This window comes from Corythoichthys intestinalis, chromosome 11 (genome assembly GCF_030265065.1).
Source record: "Corythoichthys intestinalis isolate RoL2023-P3 chromosome 11, ASM3026506v1, whole genome shotgun sequence".
NCBI classification, from domain to species: Eukaryota; Metazoa; Chordata; class Actinopteri; order Syngnathiformes; family Syngnathidae; genus Corythoichthys; species Corythoichthys intestinalis.
In genome coordinates, this window is record NC_080405.1 from 24,264,806 (window position 1) to 24,286,465 (window position 21,660).

The 21,660-nt window shown below is 39.6% G+C and overlaps 1 protein-coding gene across 35 annotated transcripts in view; it reads right to left on the reverse strand.

The window, feature by feature from the left end:
* LOC130924343 (protocadherin alpha-C2-like) overlaps positions 1-21,660 on the reverse strand; it is a 217,970-nt gene that overhangs the window by 33,357 nt on the left and 162,953 nt on the right. The window contains exon 1 of one of the 35 annotated variants that reach the window (XM_057850837.1): positions 17,995-21,657. The exons of 30 other annotated variants lie outside the window; for them this stretch is intronic. In XM_057850837.1, coding sequence (XP_057706820.1) covers positions 17,995-20,370 — 2,376 coding nt within the window. In that variant the 5' untranslated portion in view covers positions 20,371-21,657. 4 more of the 35 variants (XM_057850825.1, XM_057850820.1, XM_057850822.1 and 1 more) reach the window with 4 other exon arrangements.

Sequence of the window (21,660 nt, forward strand, 5' to 3'; positions counted from 1 at the left end):
TAGGAACACAACATGGTTCTGCATCCGTAGTAAACTTAAGTGTTGCATGACAGTGACTACTTCACAAGTATAGTGGCCCCATCTAAACACTTAAATTTTTTCCTTAACAAATTCCTGAAGACAAATCATTGATACGAATACACCATATAAAGCCGTATTTTAACTATATTTAACTTTAACAAGACAGTTAAGTAGGACCATAGACTTCATAATGTATTGACGTGACACATTTCCCATTCACTGCGTCACGCCTTCCCGAAAGGGGCCGTCCCACACTCCGCTTCATTTATTAGCAGTTGGTCACATGCCGCAATCTAACGCCGGATTTAAGTTGAAAAAAGTACGAAATCTGTACTGCATACAAACAGGAAGGATTGTCTCAGGAGTGATTTGCTCGAGGACTCAAGGTAATTATTATAAATTTCGTACCATGAATGCATTTTGAAACTCGAAAAAAATCAATGAGAGAAATTAGCCGCTACAGCATTGGCATTATACTTCGCAGTATTTACGTAAAATAACTGCTAACTGCCCGTTTTTTGCTTTTAACCGAGAATCAAGACTGTTTTACGTCCATATCTATAAAGAATTCAGGGATTTAAGCATTTATTTACAAGAATTTTAAACACAAAAAGCTCTTTGTTGTACTAAGGGGGCCGCCACAGTGACTTAAAGACTAGCAGCACATTCTACATATTTACATAAAATAAATGCCAACAGCCTGTTTTTTTTGTTTTTGTTTTGTTTTGTTTTGTTTTAACCAAGAATCGAGACTGTTTTACGTCCATATCTATATAGAATTCAGGGATTTAAGCATTTATTCACAAGAATTTTCAACGAGAAAATCTCTTTGTTTAAATATGGCAGCCACTAATTTGCTTACTGACTAGCATCATAGTTTCCAATTTATTTGTAAAATAAATGCTAACTCCACGCTTTTTTTTTCTTTCAACCAAGAATCAAGACTGTTTTATGTCCATATCTATAAAGAATTCAGTGATTTAAGCATTTATTCACAAGAATTTTCATGGAAAAAGCTCTTTGTTTACAAATGGCGGCCGCTAATTTGCTTACTGACTAGCATCATAGTTCGCAGTGTTTATGTAAAATACATGCTAACCGCACTTTTTTTTTTTTTGCTTTAAACCAAGAATCAACACTGTTTTACGTCCATATCTATAAAGGATTCAGGGATTTAAGCATTTGTTCCTAAGAATTTTCAACGCAAAAAGCTCTTTGTCTGTGTTTCCACTCAGTTAGCTTTGACGAAGATAGGCCCCCTATGAATCGTCCCTGCGCCCCATGTCCCATCAATACATTATGAAGTCTACGTTAGGGCGAAAAAGAAGACTTACTCAGTAACACAAACGTCCATTTGGATGAAATATCAGACGTGCTAACGTGATTTAGTCCATTCCAGTCAGGAACTGCTGTGATAACACATAGATGCAAATGGCAGTATAGGCCACATATCCTGACAGCCGGTGAAGAAAAAGCGTCAACTCTGTTAATTGGTTGGAGTAACATGGTCTGTCACAACATGAACGACTTATAAAATGTTTGTAACAAACAATCCCAAAACTCTATGCATTCAATTGTTAAACATGGTAGACAACAAGTAAGGTAATACATACAAGTAAGCAACATAGACAGGTGACCAAATGGTGAACAAGTTTGTATTATTGTTGGAGAAAAAGCAATGTACAATAACAAAATTAGGAAAACTTGTGCTTGAATATAAATTATTGTGTGAATGTTCACACTGTGCTTCACATATTACTGATATTGTACCAAATGAGAATGTGTACACTTATACGGGACTTTTTAAAGAAAAAAAAAATGTGCAAAATAAGACAATACATGAATTACAAGGCTCCTTGAGTTACAGTATACCTTGTATGCTATTGTTTATAGTATTTGCACTGTGTCAGTAAATCTCAACTTTTTTAATAAAAGTGTGCCATTGATATTAACTGCAACATTTAGGTTTTTCATGACAACTAAATACACATCTAAGTCTTTTGAATGCAGTCAACACATGCATTGACTTCAACAGGATGGTATACGGTATGATCTTTACATGCAGAAGTGTTTATATCACCAAAAACATTTAAGATTTTTGGCCTCACATTGTGTTTCATTGTGTGACATATGGGCAAAACACATTGGTGTGCAGTCGGTGAGTCTCAATCACCTCAATCCCCTTGACCATACCTTAAAAACTTCATGTTGGTAATGAAGTCCTCACAGACCTCTTACACTTAACATACGGTCTGGCATTAATTTTGCTAACTCGCTCCTCATCCAAATTTTAGACCATTGTGTACACTTTAATCCAAAAGGTACAAATACTAATATTACGTTTTTCTTTAGTTTCTAGTCCACCCAACTGAACAGTTTGCAGTTAATCTACTTTTGTTATTTTATTGTCTGTCATATTGTTGCATTACATTTACCTTCACTGTATATCAAGTTCCCCTTGGAGAAGCATGTACTGTATCTTACCTCACTACATTTTCCAAGTAGCTAGCCCATCATTGACATAACTTAAAATAGTTTTGAACTGGCCCCTGTAAAATCATCGTTATGAGCCCGTGCTAGCTCAGCACCATGGACAGATCCTCTAGCTCTTAGAACAGACAGAATGGAGAATAATATTTATTACAGATTCCAGGACATTTCAACTCACCTTCTCAGTGTTAGGTAAAGTCTGAGTCCTTGTAAATGTATCTCCTCCATTAATACTGATCAATTCTGCTTCTACAGGCGGAAAGGGTGTGGGGAAAACCACCATGTCACTCTTGAGTGTGTCTGAGCTAAAACACACATCATACTGCTGCGTAGCTTTAGAGTAAGACCAGCTGCCGTCGGGGTGGGTGGTGATCATTGGTGCTCCATACCTATCAAAAGTTCCATCTGTGTGTCTGTGGCATTTGAAGACTATTAAAGTGATGAAGCTGAGCAGGAAGATGAGCGAAACGGCCACAATGGCGATGAGCAGATACAAGTGTAAATCGGAGAAGCTTTCTTCCTGTACAGGCACATGCCTGAACTGAGTGTGGATGTCAGCTGTGCTCTCTAGCACTATCACATCAATCGACACAGTTGCTGACAGGGAAGGTTCTCCATTATCACACACCAGCACCACCAATGGGTGACTTTTCAGGTCATTGTCACTCATTCTCCTCTTGGTCCGAATCTCCCCAGTACTGGTTCCAATTCGGAAGAGGTTGTTGTTGCCTTTGGGCTCAGACAGATGATAGGAAAGAAGTGCATTGTATCCAGAGTCTGCATCTACTGCTCTGATCTTTGCCACAAAATATCCAGCTTCAGCAGAATAGGGGATGCTCTCACTATTAACTGATCCGAGCTCAGAATAGGGTGCCAGAATGGTCGGACTATTGTCATTCTCATCCAAAATGAAAATGTTGATCGTCACGTTGCTGCTGAGTGGAGGAACACCAGCGTCTGTGGCCTGAACTTTAAACTGAAATGTTTTTAACTTCTCATAGTCAAAAGACTGCAAAGCCACTATATCTCCACTCTGTGAGTTGATGTTAATATTTGATCTCACCATATCATCTTTGCGATTATTACTATTGATAACTAAAAAAGACATTTTGGCATTTTCTCCCACATCAGGATCATCTGCACTCACTGTATAGATAACTGCACCAGCAGGAATGTTTTCTCTGACAAAAACATGAATCACAGGTTCTCCAAAGCGGGGCACGTTGTCATTGATATCAGAAACCCGTACAGTAATTACGGTTGTACTGGACAGCGATGGAACACCTTCATCAGATGCAGTTATAGTAATGTTATATTTAGAAACCTGCTCTCTGTCGAGTGCTCCATCGACAACCAGAGTATAGTGATTTTTATACGTATTTTTTATTTTGAACGGGACAGGCTCAATTATTCGAACATTTACAATGCCGTTTTTGTCCGTGTCATTGTCTTTTACTGTCAAGAGTCCCACCAATGTGTCAAGAGGCGCATCCTCCCTCACCACGTCGACCAATGAAGTCACTGATATTTTGGGTGCATTATCATTTACGTCGGTGATTTCGACTAGTATTTTACAATGTGATGCTCTTGAATTTAAGCCTCTGTCCTTTGCTTGTACTCTGATTTCAACTGCATTGCTCTTTTCATGATCCAATTCACCGTTTACTGTAATTTCCCCTGTCATTGAATTAATCGCAAACTTGTCAATATCATTATCGCCATCGTGATTAATAAAAGAATACACAATTTCTCCATTAAGGCCCTCATCTAAATCACGAGCATGCACTGACAAAATGCTTGTGCCACGCGGCGCATTTTCGGTCACGGTGGCTTTGTACAAAGTGTTGTCGAATATTGGAATATTGTCATTTACATCCTGCACAACGATTGTTACTTGTAACGTCCCCGATTTAGCAGGTTTCCCTCCATCCAGAGCTGTTAACGTGAGCTTGATCACCGCCTGTTTTTCGCGGTCTAAAGCTTTTTGCAGCACCAATTCAGCAGACAAGGACTGTTCACCAGCATTCTGCACATCCAAAGAGAAATGCTCGTTCTGGCTCAGTTTATAGCTTCTTACTGAATAACTGCCGACATCTGAGTCAAATGCTTTAGGTAAAGGGAATCTTTCTCCAGTAAAAGCCGACTCGGACACATTGAGAACAATGCCAGGTAGTTTGAAATACGGGGCGTTGTCGTTTATGTCCACAATTTTCACCTCAAAGCGATAAAGATTCAGCGGCGCGTTTGCAATGGCTTCCACTTCCAAAGAGCACTTCATACGGCGAGAGCACAACTCTTCTCGGTCGATCCTGTCAGTCACCGCAAGTATTCCCGTTTTAGAATTGACCTCCAAATACCTGGCATTTGGTCCTGATACTTGTAAACCTCTCAGTTCCAAATCCTGGCCATCAAGGTGTAAGTCTTTGGCTAAATTCCCTACAGTGGTCCCAGGGTTTGATTCTTCTGTCACAGAATAAACTATCTGTGCTAATGCAACACTCCATAATGGAAACAAAAGCAATAAATAATAAATCCAAAGACGAGAAATGTCGGCCAGTTTCATCCTTTTCCTCGCCGGTTAGGCAGATCTCAGGAGAATATTCAACTTCACCGACAACATTTTAACACGCCCGCGTCTGAGCAAGAAATGACTATCTTGCAACGGCGAACAAAGAATCACTTTACATCTACGAATAAACACAAACTGGAGGGGCGTTTTTAAAGACTTTGCATCTGTGTGGCGAGAGGGACATCTAGTGGGCAAAAATTAGTATACATTTTCTGTTCAGTCAAAATGGAATATACTGCACACAGAAAATGACTCAAAACCCCACATTTATTATGAAAAATCAAAGGAGTAGACAAATGCCTTATTGGTTTACTTCCATCCTATTTAAGCTATGGAGTATAAATTAATGTTTATTTGAGTTGTACGCATTACGTTGTTCCCTTACATCATGATTTTGCTATTTCCCAACAGCTATTGAGCCAAGACACAAATTTACATTAGCATAACCTTATGGTGCACCAAAAAATAAAAAAATAAATAAATAATAAATAAACAAACAAAAAAACAAAAAAATCACAAACCTTAAACCCTATACTTCAATGGGATAATCTCATCTCAAAATTTGACACAAAAAGAATGCTCAAAGGAAGTCATGGCATTTTCGTTTCTATAGATTACAAAATGTGTGCAAAATTACATTGTATGCTCTGCAATATAACGGAAACATTTGATTGTTCAGCCTGCCAATATTTATGTCACAAGCATAGCTTTTTTAATCATTGACAGCCAATGCTACAAAAGGTTAAAACAATTGCAAATAATGACATTTTAAAATTGATACTTAGTTGGAAGCAAGCAAGAATGGAACAAGGGTTCAGGCCGATTCAGCACCATGGACAGATTCCCTGAAATCTTTCCAATTAAATACATTCATTATTTCATTTGTCTTATGTGCTCCTTATCCTCACAAGGATCATGGGTGTGCTGGAGCCAGTTAACCATCGACATTAGGTAGGGTACACACTGAATTGGTTACCAGTTTACCAACCAATGATCGCAGGGCACAATTAGATAAAAACACACTCACTCACAGACTCATACCTACTAACAATTTGGTGTTCAATCAGCCTACCATGCATACCAGGTGCTACCAATGTCAAAAGTAAGATAAATCACAAAAAATCAAAACATCAACTAACCACTCAGTTAGTCAGCAAATTAATCAATTTGATGCTTATGCGAGTAAATGTTACAAAAACAACTGTAAGTAGGTAAGAAATGCAAAAAGGGTTTAAGAGTATCTTTCAAACCAAGACGTAGCACGGGTATTCACAAGTCCTGGTTTGGTAAAATCACAATAATATAACATTTGAAAAGGGGTGTGTAGACTTTTTACATCCACACTATGTGTACACTGTATGTTTATACCAGAGTAAATGCATTTATAAATGTTTAGCCTACCTTCTCAGTATTGGGCAAAGTCTGAGTCCTGGTAAAGGTGTCTCCTCCATTAATACTGATCAGTTCTGCCTCTACAGGCGGAAAAGGTGTTGGGAAAACCACCATGTCACTCTTGAGTGTGTCTGAGCTGAAACACACGTCATACTGCTGAGTAGCTTTGGAGTAAGACCAGCTCCCGTCAGGGTGGGTGGTGATCATTGGGGCTCCGTATCTGTCAAACGTTCCCTCTGTCTGTCTGTGGCATTTGAAGGCTATTAATGCAACGAGGCTGAGCAGGAAAATGAGTGACACGGCCACAATGGCGATGAGCAGATACAAGTGTAAATCGGAGAAGCTTTCTTCCTTTATGGGCACATTCCTGAACTGAGTGTGGATGTCAGATGTGCTTTCAAGCACCACCACATCAATAGACACAGTAGCTGACAGGGAGGCTTCTCCGTTATCACTCACCAACACCACTATGGGGTGACTTTTCAGGTCATTATCACTCATTCTCCTCTTTGTCCGAATCTCCCCAGTGCTGGTTCCAATACGGAAGAGGTTGTTGTTGCCTTTAGGCTCAGACAAGTGATATGAGAGCAGTGCATTATATCCAGAGTCTGCATCTACTGCCCTGATCTTTGCCACAAAGTATCCCGCTTCAGCAGAATACGGGATGCTCTCACTGTTAACGGAGCCAAGCTCAGAATAAGGAGCCAAAATGGTGGGACTATTATCATTCTCATCCAGGATAAAAACATTGATGGTAACATTGCTGCTGAGTGGAGGAACACCAGTGTCTGTGGCCTGAACTCTGAACTGAAATGTCTTTATCTTTTCATAGTCAAAAGACTGCAAACTGACTATATCCCCATTGTCTGAGTTGATATTCATCAGTGATGTTATTGGAATGCCATTTGCATCTCCCAATAACGCATACGTTACTCTAGCGTTCTCATTCATATCAGAATCTATTGCTGTTATTTTATGGATACTAGCACCTACAGGACTATTTTCTTTGACATAAATATTAATAATGGGTTCAGAGAAACGTGGCGCGTTATCATTTACATCAGCCACCTGAATGGCAATACTACTTGTGCTTGATAAAGCAGGGCTCCCCTCATCATTTGCTAAAAGAGTCACATTGTAAAAGTAGTTTTCTTCCCTATCAAGCGGGCCATCCACAACTAGAGAGTAATAATTTTTATAATTAGATGTAAGCTTAAAAGGTGCAGAGCCACTTAATTTACATTGAGTATTGCCATTTTTCCCTCCGTCTTTGTCAGTTACCGTCACTAAAGCCACCACACTTCCCATCTCAGCATCTTCTTTAACGGGGTTCATGAGTGACGTCACCACAATTTCTGGAGCATTATCGTTTACGTCAAGAACTTCCACCAGTAGCTTCGCATTAGCCCTCCGAGGCACCAAACCTTTATCAGCTGCTTGTACATGAATATCATAAGCTGCCTGTGCCTCGTAGTCTAAACGGCCTTTTACCGTGATTTCACCAGTGTCTGCATCTATTAGAAAGACGTCTGCAGGGTCAAAGTGTGCACGTTTAACATATGCAAACTTCAACCTCCCGTTGTCTCCTTCGTCTAAATCTGTCGCACTCAATTGTATCACCAAAGACCCAGGTGGCGAATTTTCTTTAACACGAGCTTTGTACAGCGCCTGACTGAATGAAGGCGTGTTGTCGTTAACATCCAAAACATTTACATTCACCAATAACGTTCCCGTTTTGGAAGGCTTTCCTCCATCAACAGCAGTCAGTGTTAATTTAACCGTGGCTTCTTTTTCTCTATCTAAAGCTTTTAGTAGCACCAATTCAGCAGATACACTCTGCTCTCCACCGCCCTGCACATCAAGAGAAAAATATTCATTTGGGCTAAGCTTGTAAGTCTTTACAGCGTTTCCTCCAGTATCTGCGTCAAGCGCCAGTGGAAGTAAGAAATGCTCGCCTGTTGGTGATATTTCAGACACGTTCATTGAATGAGACTCCTCCACAAAACGAGGTGCGTTGTCGTTTAAATCATTGACCACCACCTCAATTCGATGCAGTGCCATTGGGTTCCTAAGTATGACTTCTAAATTGAGAGTGCATTTTATCGCCTTTGGACAGAGTTCCTCGCGGTCTATTCTCTCTGAAACATAAAGCTCTCCCGTTCGAAAATTGGCTTTGAAATATTCCTTTCTGTAAGCGGACGCGATACTCAGATCTCGAGTTTGGAGGTCCCTCGCGTTGACGTTTAAATCCTTCACAAGGTTCCCCACCACGGTCCCTTTGTCCACCTCTTCGGAAATAGAATAGGAAATCTGCGCAGCGCAGCAGTGCCATAAAACGCAGATGAAGAACCAGCAGAGACTTGAATTTTTCCGTCCACCACCCATCTTCCTTTTCACGCCAGAAGCACAATATTTTACCAGCAAAACAACGCCCGATCGTCCATAATTCCATCCGCTATCTTCCTCCTCCGAGTATACTTGTCTTTTGAGCTCCGAGCACAATAAAATGCGATCAGTCTGATGACGCTTTACTCGACCGCGAGGAGACAGTGGATTCATACTAACTGATGGTCTAATGCGACCTCTAGCGTTCAAATTTGGTACAAAATTGGTTTATTCCCACAGAATAAACTGTAATGATGAATAATTCTAAGAACTTGAAATATATCAATAAACATCCCCCAACATGATGCAACTATCAAAATTAACAAACTAGTTTTCATACAGACAATATCAACTACTTCTATAAAGTGTTTAATCAGATTAAAAGAAAAAACAGAAAATAAAATGCATTTCAGTTAAAAAACTAATTAAAAAAAAATTCATCCAGAATTTAAGTTGATTATGAGTGGATCAACATTATAATCATGTGGGATAATTTACCTAGACAATAGGTAAAATGTGGTCAGAAGATTGGAAAAGTTACAAGAAAGCTTTCCCATTTAGTATTTAAACTAGTTACACAGCCCTCAGACCAAAGAAAGAGTAGCAGATATCTTCTTCAATGGATTGTTTGAGTCCTTTAGGTTTACACTATGAGGTAAAAGGCTAATTTAAAAAAAACTGGACATCAGCCTTGCATTGTTATTAATAACAATGGGGTTTGAGTTGACCTCAGCTGTAAGGGCATACACTATAGGTGAATCATTACACTACACTGGCCCCAAAAGCCCCACTTTCTTTCAAGTCAGTAATCTGTCACAGAAATTACAAAATGAGGTGAGCATGTCATAGAGTAGTGAGGCCAACGTTAAATGATTAATGATGTATATGATTTTACACAGGTTTAAAAAATACTGTTTGAGTGAAAGCATTGAGAGAAAAAGAGTACATTTTAAGCCTACCTTCTCAGTGTTAGGCAAAGTCTGAGTCCTGGTAAAGGTGTCTCCTCCATTAATACTGATAAGTTCTGCCTCTACAGGTGGGAATGGCGAGGGAAAAACCACCATGTCACTCTTGAGTGTGTCAGAACTGAAACAAATGTCGTACTGCTGAGTAGCTTTGGAGTAAGACCAGCTCCCATCGGGGTGGGTGGTGATCATTGGTGCACCGTACCTGTCGAAAGTTCCATCTGCCTGTCTGTGGCATTTGAAGGCTATTAAAGTAATAAGGCTGAGAAGGAAGATGAGTGAGACGGCCACAATGGCAATGAGCAGATACAAGTGTAAATCAGAGAAACTTTCCTCCTTTATGGGCACATGTCTAAACTGGGTGTGGGTGTCAGCCGGGCTTTCAAGCACCACCACATCAATAGACACAGTAGCTGACAGGGAGGGTTCTCCGTTATCACACACCAACACCACCAAGGGGTGACTTTTCAGGTCATTGTCACTCATTCTTCTCTTTGTCCGAATCTCCCCGGTGCTGGTTCCGATTCGGAAGAGGTTGTTGTTGCCTTTAGGTTCAGACAAGTGATAGGAAAGCAGTGCATTGTATCCAGAGTCTGCATCTACTGCTCTGATCTTTGCCACAAAATATCCTGCTTCAGCAGAATAGGGGATGCTCTCACTATTAACGGAGCTGACCTCGGAATAGGGTGCCAGAATGGTTGGACTATTGTCATTCTCATCCAGGATGAAAATGTTGATCGTCACGTTGCTGCTGAGTGGAGGTACACCAGAGTCTGTGGCCTGAACCACAAACTGAAACGTCTTTAAATTTTCATAATCAAAAGATTGCAAACTTACTATTTGTCCACTTTCTGAGTTAATGTTTAGAAGTGATGAAATTGGAGCATTTTGCGGATAACCTACTAATAATGTGTACGACACTTTTGCATTAGAATCCAAATCAGGATCAATTGCATTTATGGAACAAAGGGAAGATCCTGTTGGACTATTTTCTTTGACATAAACATTAACTATAGGCTCCATAAAACGTGGTGCATTATCATTAACATCGGATACCTGAACAGTAATTGTTCGTGATGTGGCCAGAGGGGGACTTCCTTCATCTGTGGCCAGAATAGATACATTATAAAAGGAAGTGCTCTCTCTGTCTAATACCCCATCCACTACTAAAGAATAATCATTTTTATAATTAGAATTTAGTTTAAACAGAACAGAGCCAACTACCTTACAGCTGGTTACACCGTTGTTGCCACCATCCTTATCACTCACTGTAACCAAAGCAACAATTGTCCCCAATTCTGCATTTTCCTTTACCGGGGTCATCAGTGAAGTCACCGTTATCTCCGGGGCATTGTCATTCATATCAATTAACTCTATGAGTAGTTTTGCATGCGCACTACGAGGAACGGGGCCTTGATCCATTGCTTGAATCCTGACTTCGTAAGCAGGAGTCGTTTCATAATCTAAAGTACCTTTCACTGTGATTTCTCCTGTTTCAGCATTAAGACTGAAAATATTTGAAGGATTATTTTGGCCTCGTTTCACAAAGGAATACGTTATTTTACTGTTTATACCTTCATCTAAATCCGTTGCATTTAATTTAATCACAATTGACCCCTCTGCGGCATTTTCACTCAGACGCACTTTATACAGAGACTTGCTAAACGTGGGCACGTTGTCGTTGACATCGAGCACATTTACTCGTATTTGCATCGAGCCTGATTTTGGAGGTTTACCTCCATCAATAGCTGTCAGCATGAGTGTAATATGCGATTGTTTCTCTCGATCTAAAGGTTTTTGCAGCACTAGTTCCGCAGACAAGCCGTGCTCTCCTCCACTCTGCACATCCAAAGTAAAATGTTCATTATTGCTGAGCTTATAGCTCCTCACTGAGTTACTTCCAATGTCTGCGTCCACAGCAACAGGAAGGAGGTACCGCTCTCCTGGTAGAGCTGATTCAAAAATATCCAAGGAGTACGCATTTTCTATAAAAGCAGGTGAATTGTCGTTTATATCCAAAACATTGATCTCAATCCGATATGCCATCATCGGATTGTTTAACACGGCTTGTATCCTCAAAGAACATTTTGCCACATTCGGACAGAGCTCCTCCCTGTCAATTCTTTCATTTACAAATAGATTACCGGTCTGCAAATTGACATTAAAATGCTCTTTACTGTAGCTGGAAAGTATACGTAGATCTCTGGTGTCCAGCTCATTCACGTTGAGGTGTAAATCCTTGGCAATGTTCCCCACCACGAAGCCTTTGTTTGCCTCCTCATAAATGGAGTAGGACAACTGAGACGCAGACGAGCCGTAAATACAAAGAATCAAAGCAAAATAAATCCACAAATCGAGTCTTTCTTGACGCATCCTCATCGTCAATGCAGAAATATTAAGGGAATTCCCCATCTGCCATTTATTCACATTGAGATGATTCCGTCCAATGCAGTAGGACTGTTGGGAGGTTTCTCTAAGTGCATATGCGCCTTCTGCGCATGAACGATCGCCTGGTGACGATTTCTTTCTTTCTTTGCATGGCGGAGTAGAGCTAGATAGGATCCACCAATAACACACATTCATGTCTACGGTCTCCTGCGACCCCGTGTGGTTAATCTAAGGCACCTCTATCCCTACAGTTATTGTCCAAACTTAATCATCACTAAAGAAAAGTATTTGGGTAAATATTTAGGCCTAGCAGCTGATAACGCATTGGTTATTTTTTAAGTAAATGATAATATATTTTTCAGAACACTATCTGTAATGTTGAGTAATATTATTCCTCTATCGATATGGAATTGTTACAGACATAATTCAAGCAATACCCACATAACAAACATTGAATAATAATGATCAATCTTAATATCCTTACTAATACTACTATTAGTGTGACTGTGAAAGATTATCTGTATGCTTCGTGACTGCCTGATGATAAGAGTCTAGGGGTTAGTTCATATTCACCTATAATATATATTTTTCCATCACCATTAACACCACCACACACATAAATGCTGCCATGCGTGGCTTCATTGCATGAAGTCCAGTCCAGCACCTTGGACAGTTGCAATTACACCCCCCTCCCCCCCCCCCCACACACACACACAAATTCCACTCCATACAACAAGTAGAAAATGGTTCCAAAATATGTTGTTTTACTAGGAGCACCAAACATTTTAGGGGAGTAAGCAGCACTTTGTGGCACAAACTGATATTCGACATGCAAAATAAATACTCACATCCCATTTTATTGATCCCTTTAGTAATGATACTACAGAGCCACTGATCCCGAAAACCAAAATTCCATACAGTTTCATTTACAAGAATTATGTGTGTATGAGCCATATTCTTGATTTGTGTTATTATTTGTAATTTATCCTCCTTGCCACTAGAGGCTGTGAATCGTGTATTTCCACTGACCCTAGGGTCAGCCCGTTAGCCTTAATAAAATGACAGCTACACAGGTGTTGGTAGTTAGGAGGGCAAAACGGTTTTTGACTGTGGCTTAGAGCATTATGCTTGGATGGAGTGTACTTATTTTGTTTGTTCCTGTGTAGATATGTTTTTGAGTCTTTTGGTTTGTTATTTTTATTTGGACAAAGTGCTTTTGCGTTAAGTTATTAGACGCCACCTAAAATAAAGTATTGGAACTGAGAAATTGACTCGCTGTGTATGCTTCGCTTCTTCAACTGCACTTGGCGCACGTCACAATAAACTCCTAACTATAATCCAGTACTTGACTGGGTACAACACTTAGTCAGTACAATGTGCAATCACCTGTAAGTTTTGGCGATAGCCCCCCAATTCCTGACTATTTTCATATAATAGCCAGTCACAGTACGAGTATTTGTTATACCTTTCAAATAAAACTCATTCAAAAAATGCATTTACTGATTTTAGTTTTTCCATTCAGAAAAGTAAAAATTACCATGTTCACAGCGCTAAATGTTGTGTTGCAAATGCTTAATATGTTTCAATAAAACATTTAAAATGCTGGACGACATCCAAGCTATTTCTCACAACACAGCATCAATCATCCAAAGGTATTGCTTTAAAACAAAATTAACATTTGACCCAACAAATGTCAATAACAAACTTATTTAATGATAATATGATAATAGTTTTTAAGGTGTACCCTGCTTACTGCTAATAGTTAGCTGGGACAGCCTCTAAGACCTGCAACCATATTAAGGATAAACTCTATGGAAGATGAAAGAAAAATAATGCCTTGCAAATCAACGAGTTGGTGGAAACTCTACTAACACTGACTGAAATTTTATGGAGCACAGAAAAGTGAGTGCACTATGTAGAGTCAAGAATGAAAGAATAGCAGTAAAAAGATAACCATACCATATAGTCGAAAAGGCCTTCAACAATTTTAACCAAAACCTATAGGGTTTCTAGCAGCAACAAATAACAAAGTGATGACTACCCCATCAGGGCTACGACATTGTATGAGAAGAACAGGCTATTGTCAGAGCTTGCGTTAGCTAACAGCATTTTTTGTTTTATAGTTAGCTATTACAGCTAATACACTATGCAGAAAAATAGGAACACAACAAAGACTTTGTCAGCCTACCTTCTCGGTGTTAGGTAAAGTTTGAGTCCTGGTAAAAGTGTCTCCTCCATTAATACTGATCAGTTCTGCCTCTACAGGTGGAAAGGGTGTGGGAAAAACCACCATGTCACTCTTGAGTGTGTCTGAGCTGAAACACACGTCGTACTGCTGAGTAGCTTTGGAGTAAGACCAGGTCCCATCAGGATGTGTGGTGATCATTGGGGCCCCGTATCTGTCGAAAGTATCATCTGCCTGTCTGTGGCATTTAAAGGCTATTAAAGTAATGAGGCTGAGCAAGAAAATGAGCGACACGGCCACAATGGCAATGAGCAGATACAAGTGTAAATCGGAGAAGCTCTCCTCCTTTAGGGGCACATGTCTGAACTGAGTGTGGATGTCAGCTGTGCTTTCAAGTACCACCACATCAATAGACACAGTAGCTGAAAGCGAGGCTTCTCCATTATCACACACCAACACCACTAAGGGGTGACTTTTCAGGTCATTGTCACTCATTCTTCTCTTGGTCCGAATCTCCCCAGTGCTGGTTCCAATACGGAAGAGGTTGTTGTTGCCTTTGGGCTCAGACAGGTGATAGGAGAGCAGTGCATTGTATCCAGAGTCTGCATCTACTGCTCTGATCTTTGCCACAAAATATCCTGCATCAGCAGAATAAGGGATGCTCTCACTTGTTAAGGAGCCATGCTCAGAATAGGGAGCCAAAATGGTGGGACTATTATCATTCTCATCCAGGATAAAAATATTGACGGTAACGTTGCTGCTGAGTGGAGGAACACCAGAGTCTGTGGCCTGAACTTTGAATATAAATGTCTTTAACTTCTCATAGTCAAAAGATTGCATACTTATTATATCTCCACTTTCTGAATTTATGTTAAGAAGTGACGAAATTTGAATGTGTCTAGGGTAACTATCTAACAATGTGTATGACACTTTTGCATTAGCATCCAAATCTGGATCAAATGCTTTTATTGAACAAAGAGAATATCCAGTTGGACTATTTTCTTTAACGTAGACATTAATATAAGGTTCCATAAAACGTGGTGCATTGTCATTAACATCGGAAACTTGGACAGGAATTATCCTTGAAGTGGACATTGGTGGACTTCCTTCATCTGTGGCCAAAATTGAGACGTTAAATAGGGAAGTGCTTTCTCTGTCTAACGCTCCATCAACTACTAGAGAATAATCATTTTTGTAATTCGACTTTAGTTTAAATGGAACAGAGTCAACTACCTGACAGTTGATTACACCGTTGTTGCCACCATCTTTGTCACTCACTGTAATCAAAGCTACAATTGTCCCCGATTCTGCATTTTCCTTTACTGGGGTCATCAGAGATGTCACAGTTATTTCAGGGGCATTGTCATTCACATCAATTATCTCTATGAGCAGTTTAGCATGTGTACTACGAGGAGAATGGCCCTGATCCATTGCCTGAATTCTGACTTCATAAGCAGGAGTCTCTTCATAATCTAAAACGCCTTTCACTGTGATTTCTCCAGTTTCTGCATTAAGACTGAAGACATTAGATGGATCATCATTTCCTCGTTTGACGAAGGAATATGTTATTTTACTGTTCATGCCTTCATCTGAATCCGTTGCATTTAATTTAATCACAACTGAGCCTTTTGTGGCATTTTCACTGAGACGTACTTTATAAAGAGACTTACTAAACCTGGGCACATTGTCATTAACATCGAGCACATTTACACGTATTTGCAGTGAGCCTGATTTTGGAGGCTTGCCGCCGTCTACAGCTGTGAGCGTGAGTGTAATGAGGGACTGTTTTTCTCGATCTAAAGGCTTTTGTAGCACCAATTCTGCAGACACGCCGTGTTCTCCTACACTCTGCACATCCAATGTAAAATGTTCATTATTGCTTAGTTTATAGCTTCTCACAGAGTTGCTGCCAATGTCTGCGTCCACAGCGACCGGGAGGAGGTACCGCTCCCCTGGTAATGCTGATTCAGAAATGTTCAAACTGTATGTATTTTCTATAAAAGACGGTGAATTGTCATTTATATCCAAAATAATAATCTCAATGCGATGTGCTGTCATTGGATTGTTTAACACAGCTTGTATTCTTAAAGAACATTTTGCCACATTCGGACAGAGCTCCTCCCTGTCAATTCTTTCATTTACAAACAGACTACAGCTCTGTAAATTAACCTTGAAATACTCTTTACTGTAGCTGGAAATCACACGCAGATCTCTGGTGTCCATTTCGTGCACATTGAGATTTAAATCCTTCGCCATGTTCCCCACCACAAAGCCTTTGTTCGCCTCCTCATAAATGGAGTAGGACAATTGCGACGCGGACGAGCCGTAAATACAAAGAAGCAAAGCAAAGTAAATCCACAAATCGAGTCTTTCTTGGCGCATCCTCATCGTCAATGCAGAAATTTTAAGGGGAATCCCATCCGTCATTTATCCACATTAATATTATTCCGTCCAATGCAGTCCGACTGTTGGGAGTTTTCTCTACGTGTATATGCTCCTCCTGCCCATGAACTATCGACTGATGACGATTTCTTTCTTTCTTTGCATGGCGGAGTAGAGCAAGCGAGGAGCCACCAAATACAAACATTCATATCTACGGTCTCCTGCGACCCCATGTGGTCAATTTATGATAAATCCGTCTCTACAGTCATTGTCCAAACTGAACGAGTCCCAGGACCATCAAATACACTTACTAATGCAGATATTTCGCATTGCCAGTTGATAATGCTTTAGTAACATATTAAGTGCCATATGCCACTTAAAATGAATTAATATTTTTGGAAGATTACATGATAAAAGTATCTCTAAATATTCTACCTATGAAATTGTGGGTAACATGAATCACCAAAAACAAAATAGCAATACCAACACCACTACTTCAACTTATTACTACTGCCACTACCACTAAAATGTGTAATGGTAACAATTATAAAATTTAAATCCGTATACACTGACTGAATGTGTGCAAATGTATTTTCCTATCTGCCATGCATGTGATGTGAGTCCATTTTCTACTCAATGTATGATTATGAAAGGTTACTGTATCTGTCTCTATATGTGCCCTGTGATTGACTGACAACTAGTCAAGCGGTAAATTAATCTTGCACCTGTATTCTACCCACTATCCTTAGTAGGATAAGACAGATGCAAAATGGACATGTTAATCTCATACAGTACACGAGGAACACACTAAATCATAGGAATGAAGTCCAGCACCATGGACAGTGATATCTGAGTTATTTTTCCCCCCACGCCCGAGTAGAATGTAAGCACAGGCAAAGTAAACTAAAGAATTGAAGTCATTAAAGAAACAACAGGAAGGACAACAAGGCCTTCAAATAACCAACACCCCCATGAATTATAGCACAATAGTCCACGAAACCAAACCAAACCAAAACAAAACAATAGCAAATACATTACTTAAGACGATCCTCCACCACATTTATTGACAGTGTGTTGACATTTTTCAAATTACCAAATTATTGTCACAACCATGAATATGTTTAATGTCAAACAACAGTACAGTAATTATGCATTGCTTTTTCAGCCATTACACCACGCAGCCATAAAGAAAAATATACTGTATATTATCACCCTACCTTCTCAGTTGTTGGTAAAGTTTGAGTCCTGGTAAAAGTGTCGCCTCCATTAATACTGATCAGTTCTGCTTCTACAGGTGGAAAGGGTGTGGGGAAAACCACCATGTCACTCTTCAGTGTGTCTGAACTGAAACACACGTCATACTGCTGAGTAGCTTTGGAGTAAGACCAGCTACCGTCAGGGTGGGTGGTGATCATTGGGGCGCTGTACCTGTCAAAAGTTCCTTCTGTCTGTCTGTGGCATCTGAAAGCTATTAAAGTGATGAGGCTGAGAATGAAGATGAGTGACACAGCCACGATGGCGATGAGCAGATACAAGTGTAAATCGGAGAAGCTTTCTTCCTGTAGGGGCACATGCCTGAACTGAGTGTGGATGTCAGCTGTGCTTTCAAGTACCAGCACATCAATAGACACAGTAGCTGACAGGGAGGCTTCTCCATTATCAGATACCACCACCACCAGTGGGTGACTTTTCAGGTCATTGTCATTCATTCTCCTCTTGGTCCGAATCTCTCCAGTACTGGTTCCGATCCGGAACAGGTTGTTGTTGCCTTTCGGCTCAGACAAGTGATATGAGAGCAGTGCATTGTATCCAGAGTCTGCATCTACTGCCCTGATCTTTGCCACGAAGTATCCTGCTTCGGCTGAATAGGGGACGCTCTCACTGTTAACGGAGCCATGCTCAGAATAGGGTGCAAGAATGGCGGGACTGTTGTCATTCTCATCAAGGATAAAAACATTGATGCTCACGTTGCTACTGAGTGGAGGAACACCAGAGTCTGTAGCCTCAACCATGAACTGAAACGACTTTAACTTCTCATAATCAAAAGATTGCAAACTTACTATTTGTCCACTATCTGAGTTTATGTGAAGAAGTGATGAAATTGGAATATAACGAGGATAACTGTCTAACAATGCATAAGACACTTTTGCATGTGCATCCAAATCAGGATCGATCGCATTTATAGAACAAAGAGAATATCCAGTTGGGCTATTTTCTTTGACATACACATTAACAATAGGTTCCATAAAACGTGGTGCATTGTCATTAACATCGGATACATGAACAGTTATTATTCTTAAAGTGGACATAGGTGGAGTTCCCTCATCTGTTGCTATCATAGAAACATTATAAAGGGAAGTAATTTCTCTGTCAAGTGCTCCACTAACTACTAATGAATAATCATTTTTGTAGTTAGACTTTAGTTTAAATGGATCCAAGCCAACTACCTTACAATTGATTACACCATTTTTACCAGCATCGTTATCACTCACTGTAATCAAAGCTACAATTGTCCCCATTTCTGCATTTTCCTTTACTGGGGTCATCAGGGACGTCACCGCAATTTCAGGGGCATTGTCATTAACATCAATTATCTCTATTAGTAGTTTAGCATGTGCACTACGCGGAACAGGACCTCGATCCATTGCTTGAATTCTGACTTCGTAAGCAGGAGTGTCCTCATAATCTAAAATACCTTTAACTGTAATTTCTCCTGTTTCTGCATTAAGATTAAAAACATTAGATGGATCATTGTTGCCTCTCTTTATTAAAGAATACATAATCTTACTGTTCATGCCTTCGTCTGAATCTGTTGCATTTAATTTAATCACAAATGAGCCCTCTGGGGCGTTTTCACTTACACGTACTTTATAAAGAGACTTGCTGAAAACAGGCGTGTTGTCGTTCACATCCATCACTATAATTTTTATAGGTAACGTGCCAGATCTAACAGGTTTTCCTCCATCTACAGCGGTGAGAGTGAGTTCATGAACAGGCAGTTTCTCTCGATCTAAAGCTTTATGTAGTACTAGCTCTGTAGAAACACCATGTTCACCACCACTCTGCACATCTAGCATAAAATATTCATTTTGACTCAATTTGTAGGTTTTGACTGAATTACTTCCTGTATCTGAATCCTCTGCTACTGGGAGGAAGTATCTCTCTCCCGGTGCCACGGATTCAGATATTTTTAAGGTGTGTAATTCTTCCTCAAATTTGGGTGAATTGTCATTCACATCTAAAACATTGACGTCAATGCGGTCCACACTCATAGGGTTGCTCAGCACCGCCTGTATTCTCACAAAGCATTTCGCCGCGTTGGGACAAAGCTCTTCCCTGTCTATTCTGTCATTAACAAAGAGGTTCCCCGTCCGAAGATCTGCATCAATGTATTTCTTACTGTAACTTGAAACAATATGCAGGTCTCTGTTGTGCAGTCCTTGTAAATTGAGGTTTAAATCCTTGGCGATATTCCCCACCACCGTGCCTTTGTTCATCTCCTCGGAAATGGAGTAGGATAATTGCGAAGCAGATCCGTAACAAAAGAGAAGTACAGCAACGATGTGAATCCACAAATGCTCTTTTGTCCCCATCGTTGGGCAATAACAAGCAATCCGGATATCCAGTGTTTTTGTTTTTGGTTTTATCTCCACATCACCCCGAAATCTCCAGCGGTGAGGGCAGTTCTTCTCGCCAAATGCAACCCGAATGAATGTGAAAGCACACGCAGCCAAAGACAGCGGAAAACATTTCGTGGTGAGGAACGGTTATGTATTAAATATTTTTCTGTGGTCTGAGGGCGACATCGTGTGGGAAGAGACTGTTAAAGCAAAAACGTGGAAAACATTTCTAAATGACCAGTATAATGTCTTTATGAAAATATTACCACCTCAAATATAGAAAAATAAAATTAAAAACAACACATGAAAGCTAAGTTGTACTGTCAGTGTTTATGAATATTTTATGTATGATGGAGTCAATCATGATTATGTATAGTCCTACTTAGCCTGAATGTGACATCTAAACACGAATTATCACTTAAAAATGCCTTGTTATGAGAACTGAACTGCTGTATTTACTTCCAACTGAAAATAAACTGTCCATCCCACAGCTGACAGTCATCATATACAATTTGTAAACCAAAAAGTGAATAAAAGAGTTATGATTGGACTTCCAAACATAACTACATTTCAAAGGCTTAAGAAAACATGTCAGAATTGAGTTCCATGAGAATGATACAGGCCACTTATTAAAAAAAAAAAAAAAAAAAAAGTCATCCATTTGAATCACTGCACCATATGGCTCTGACAAAAAAAAAGTTATCTTGAACTCTTAAATCATCTAATGGAGTCAATAGATTATTAATTATGTGAATAGAAGGAAACCCAATGTTTTTCACATGAATATAGTCATCTCTGCTATACTAAGGAGCCATGCCATGCTGAAATACACAAAATGCAAAAAAAAAAAAATAATAAATAATTTAAAAAATTAATACATAAAAAATGCCATGACACCTAAAAAAATATAGATTCTCTGACTCAGGAACAAACTTTTCAGTACTGAGAAAAATCTGTCGCACAAGAAACCTGAACAACAGAGTGTAGACTTTTATATATCCACAGTTTACTATATGTATATTGCAAATGCATATGTCAAACTCTGCAGTCCGAAACATCCTATATCAAAATTAAGTCACTTCATATGTTCTCAAAAATCCATACGACACCATCCATAGTCTCGTGCCTGTTATTTAAATAATAATAATAATAAAAAGCTTTAGCAATACAAAATATACTCTTCTTGTCAATCAAAAACACAGCCTTTATTTAGTTTCCTGAAAAATGATGGATTTTGAGATATGAGTTATAAATTGTTCCGCT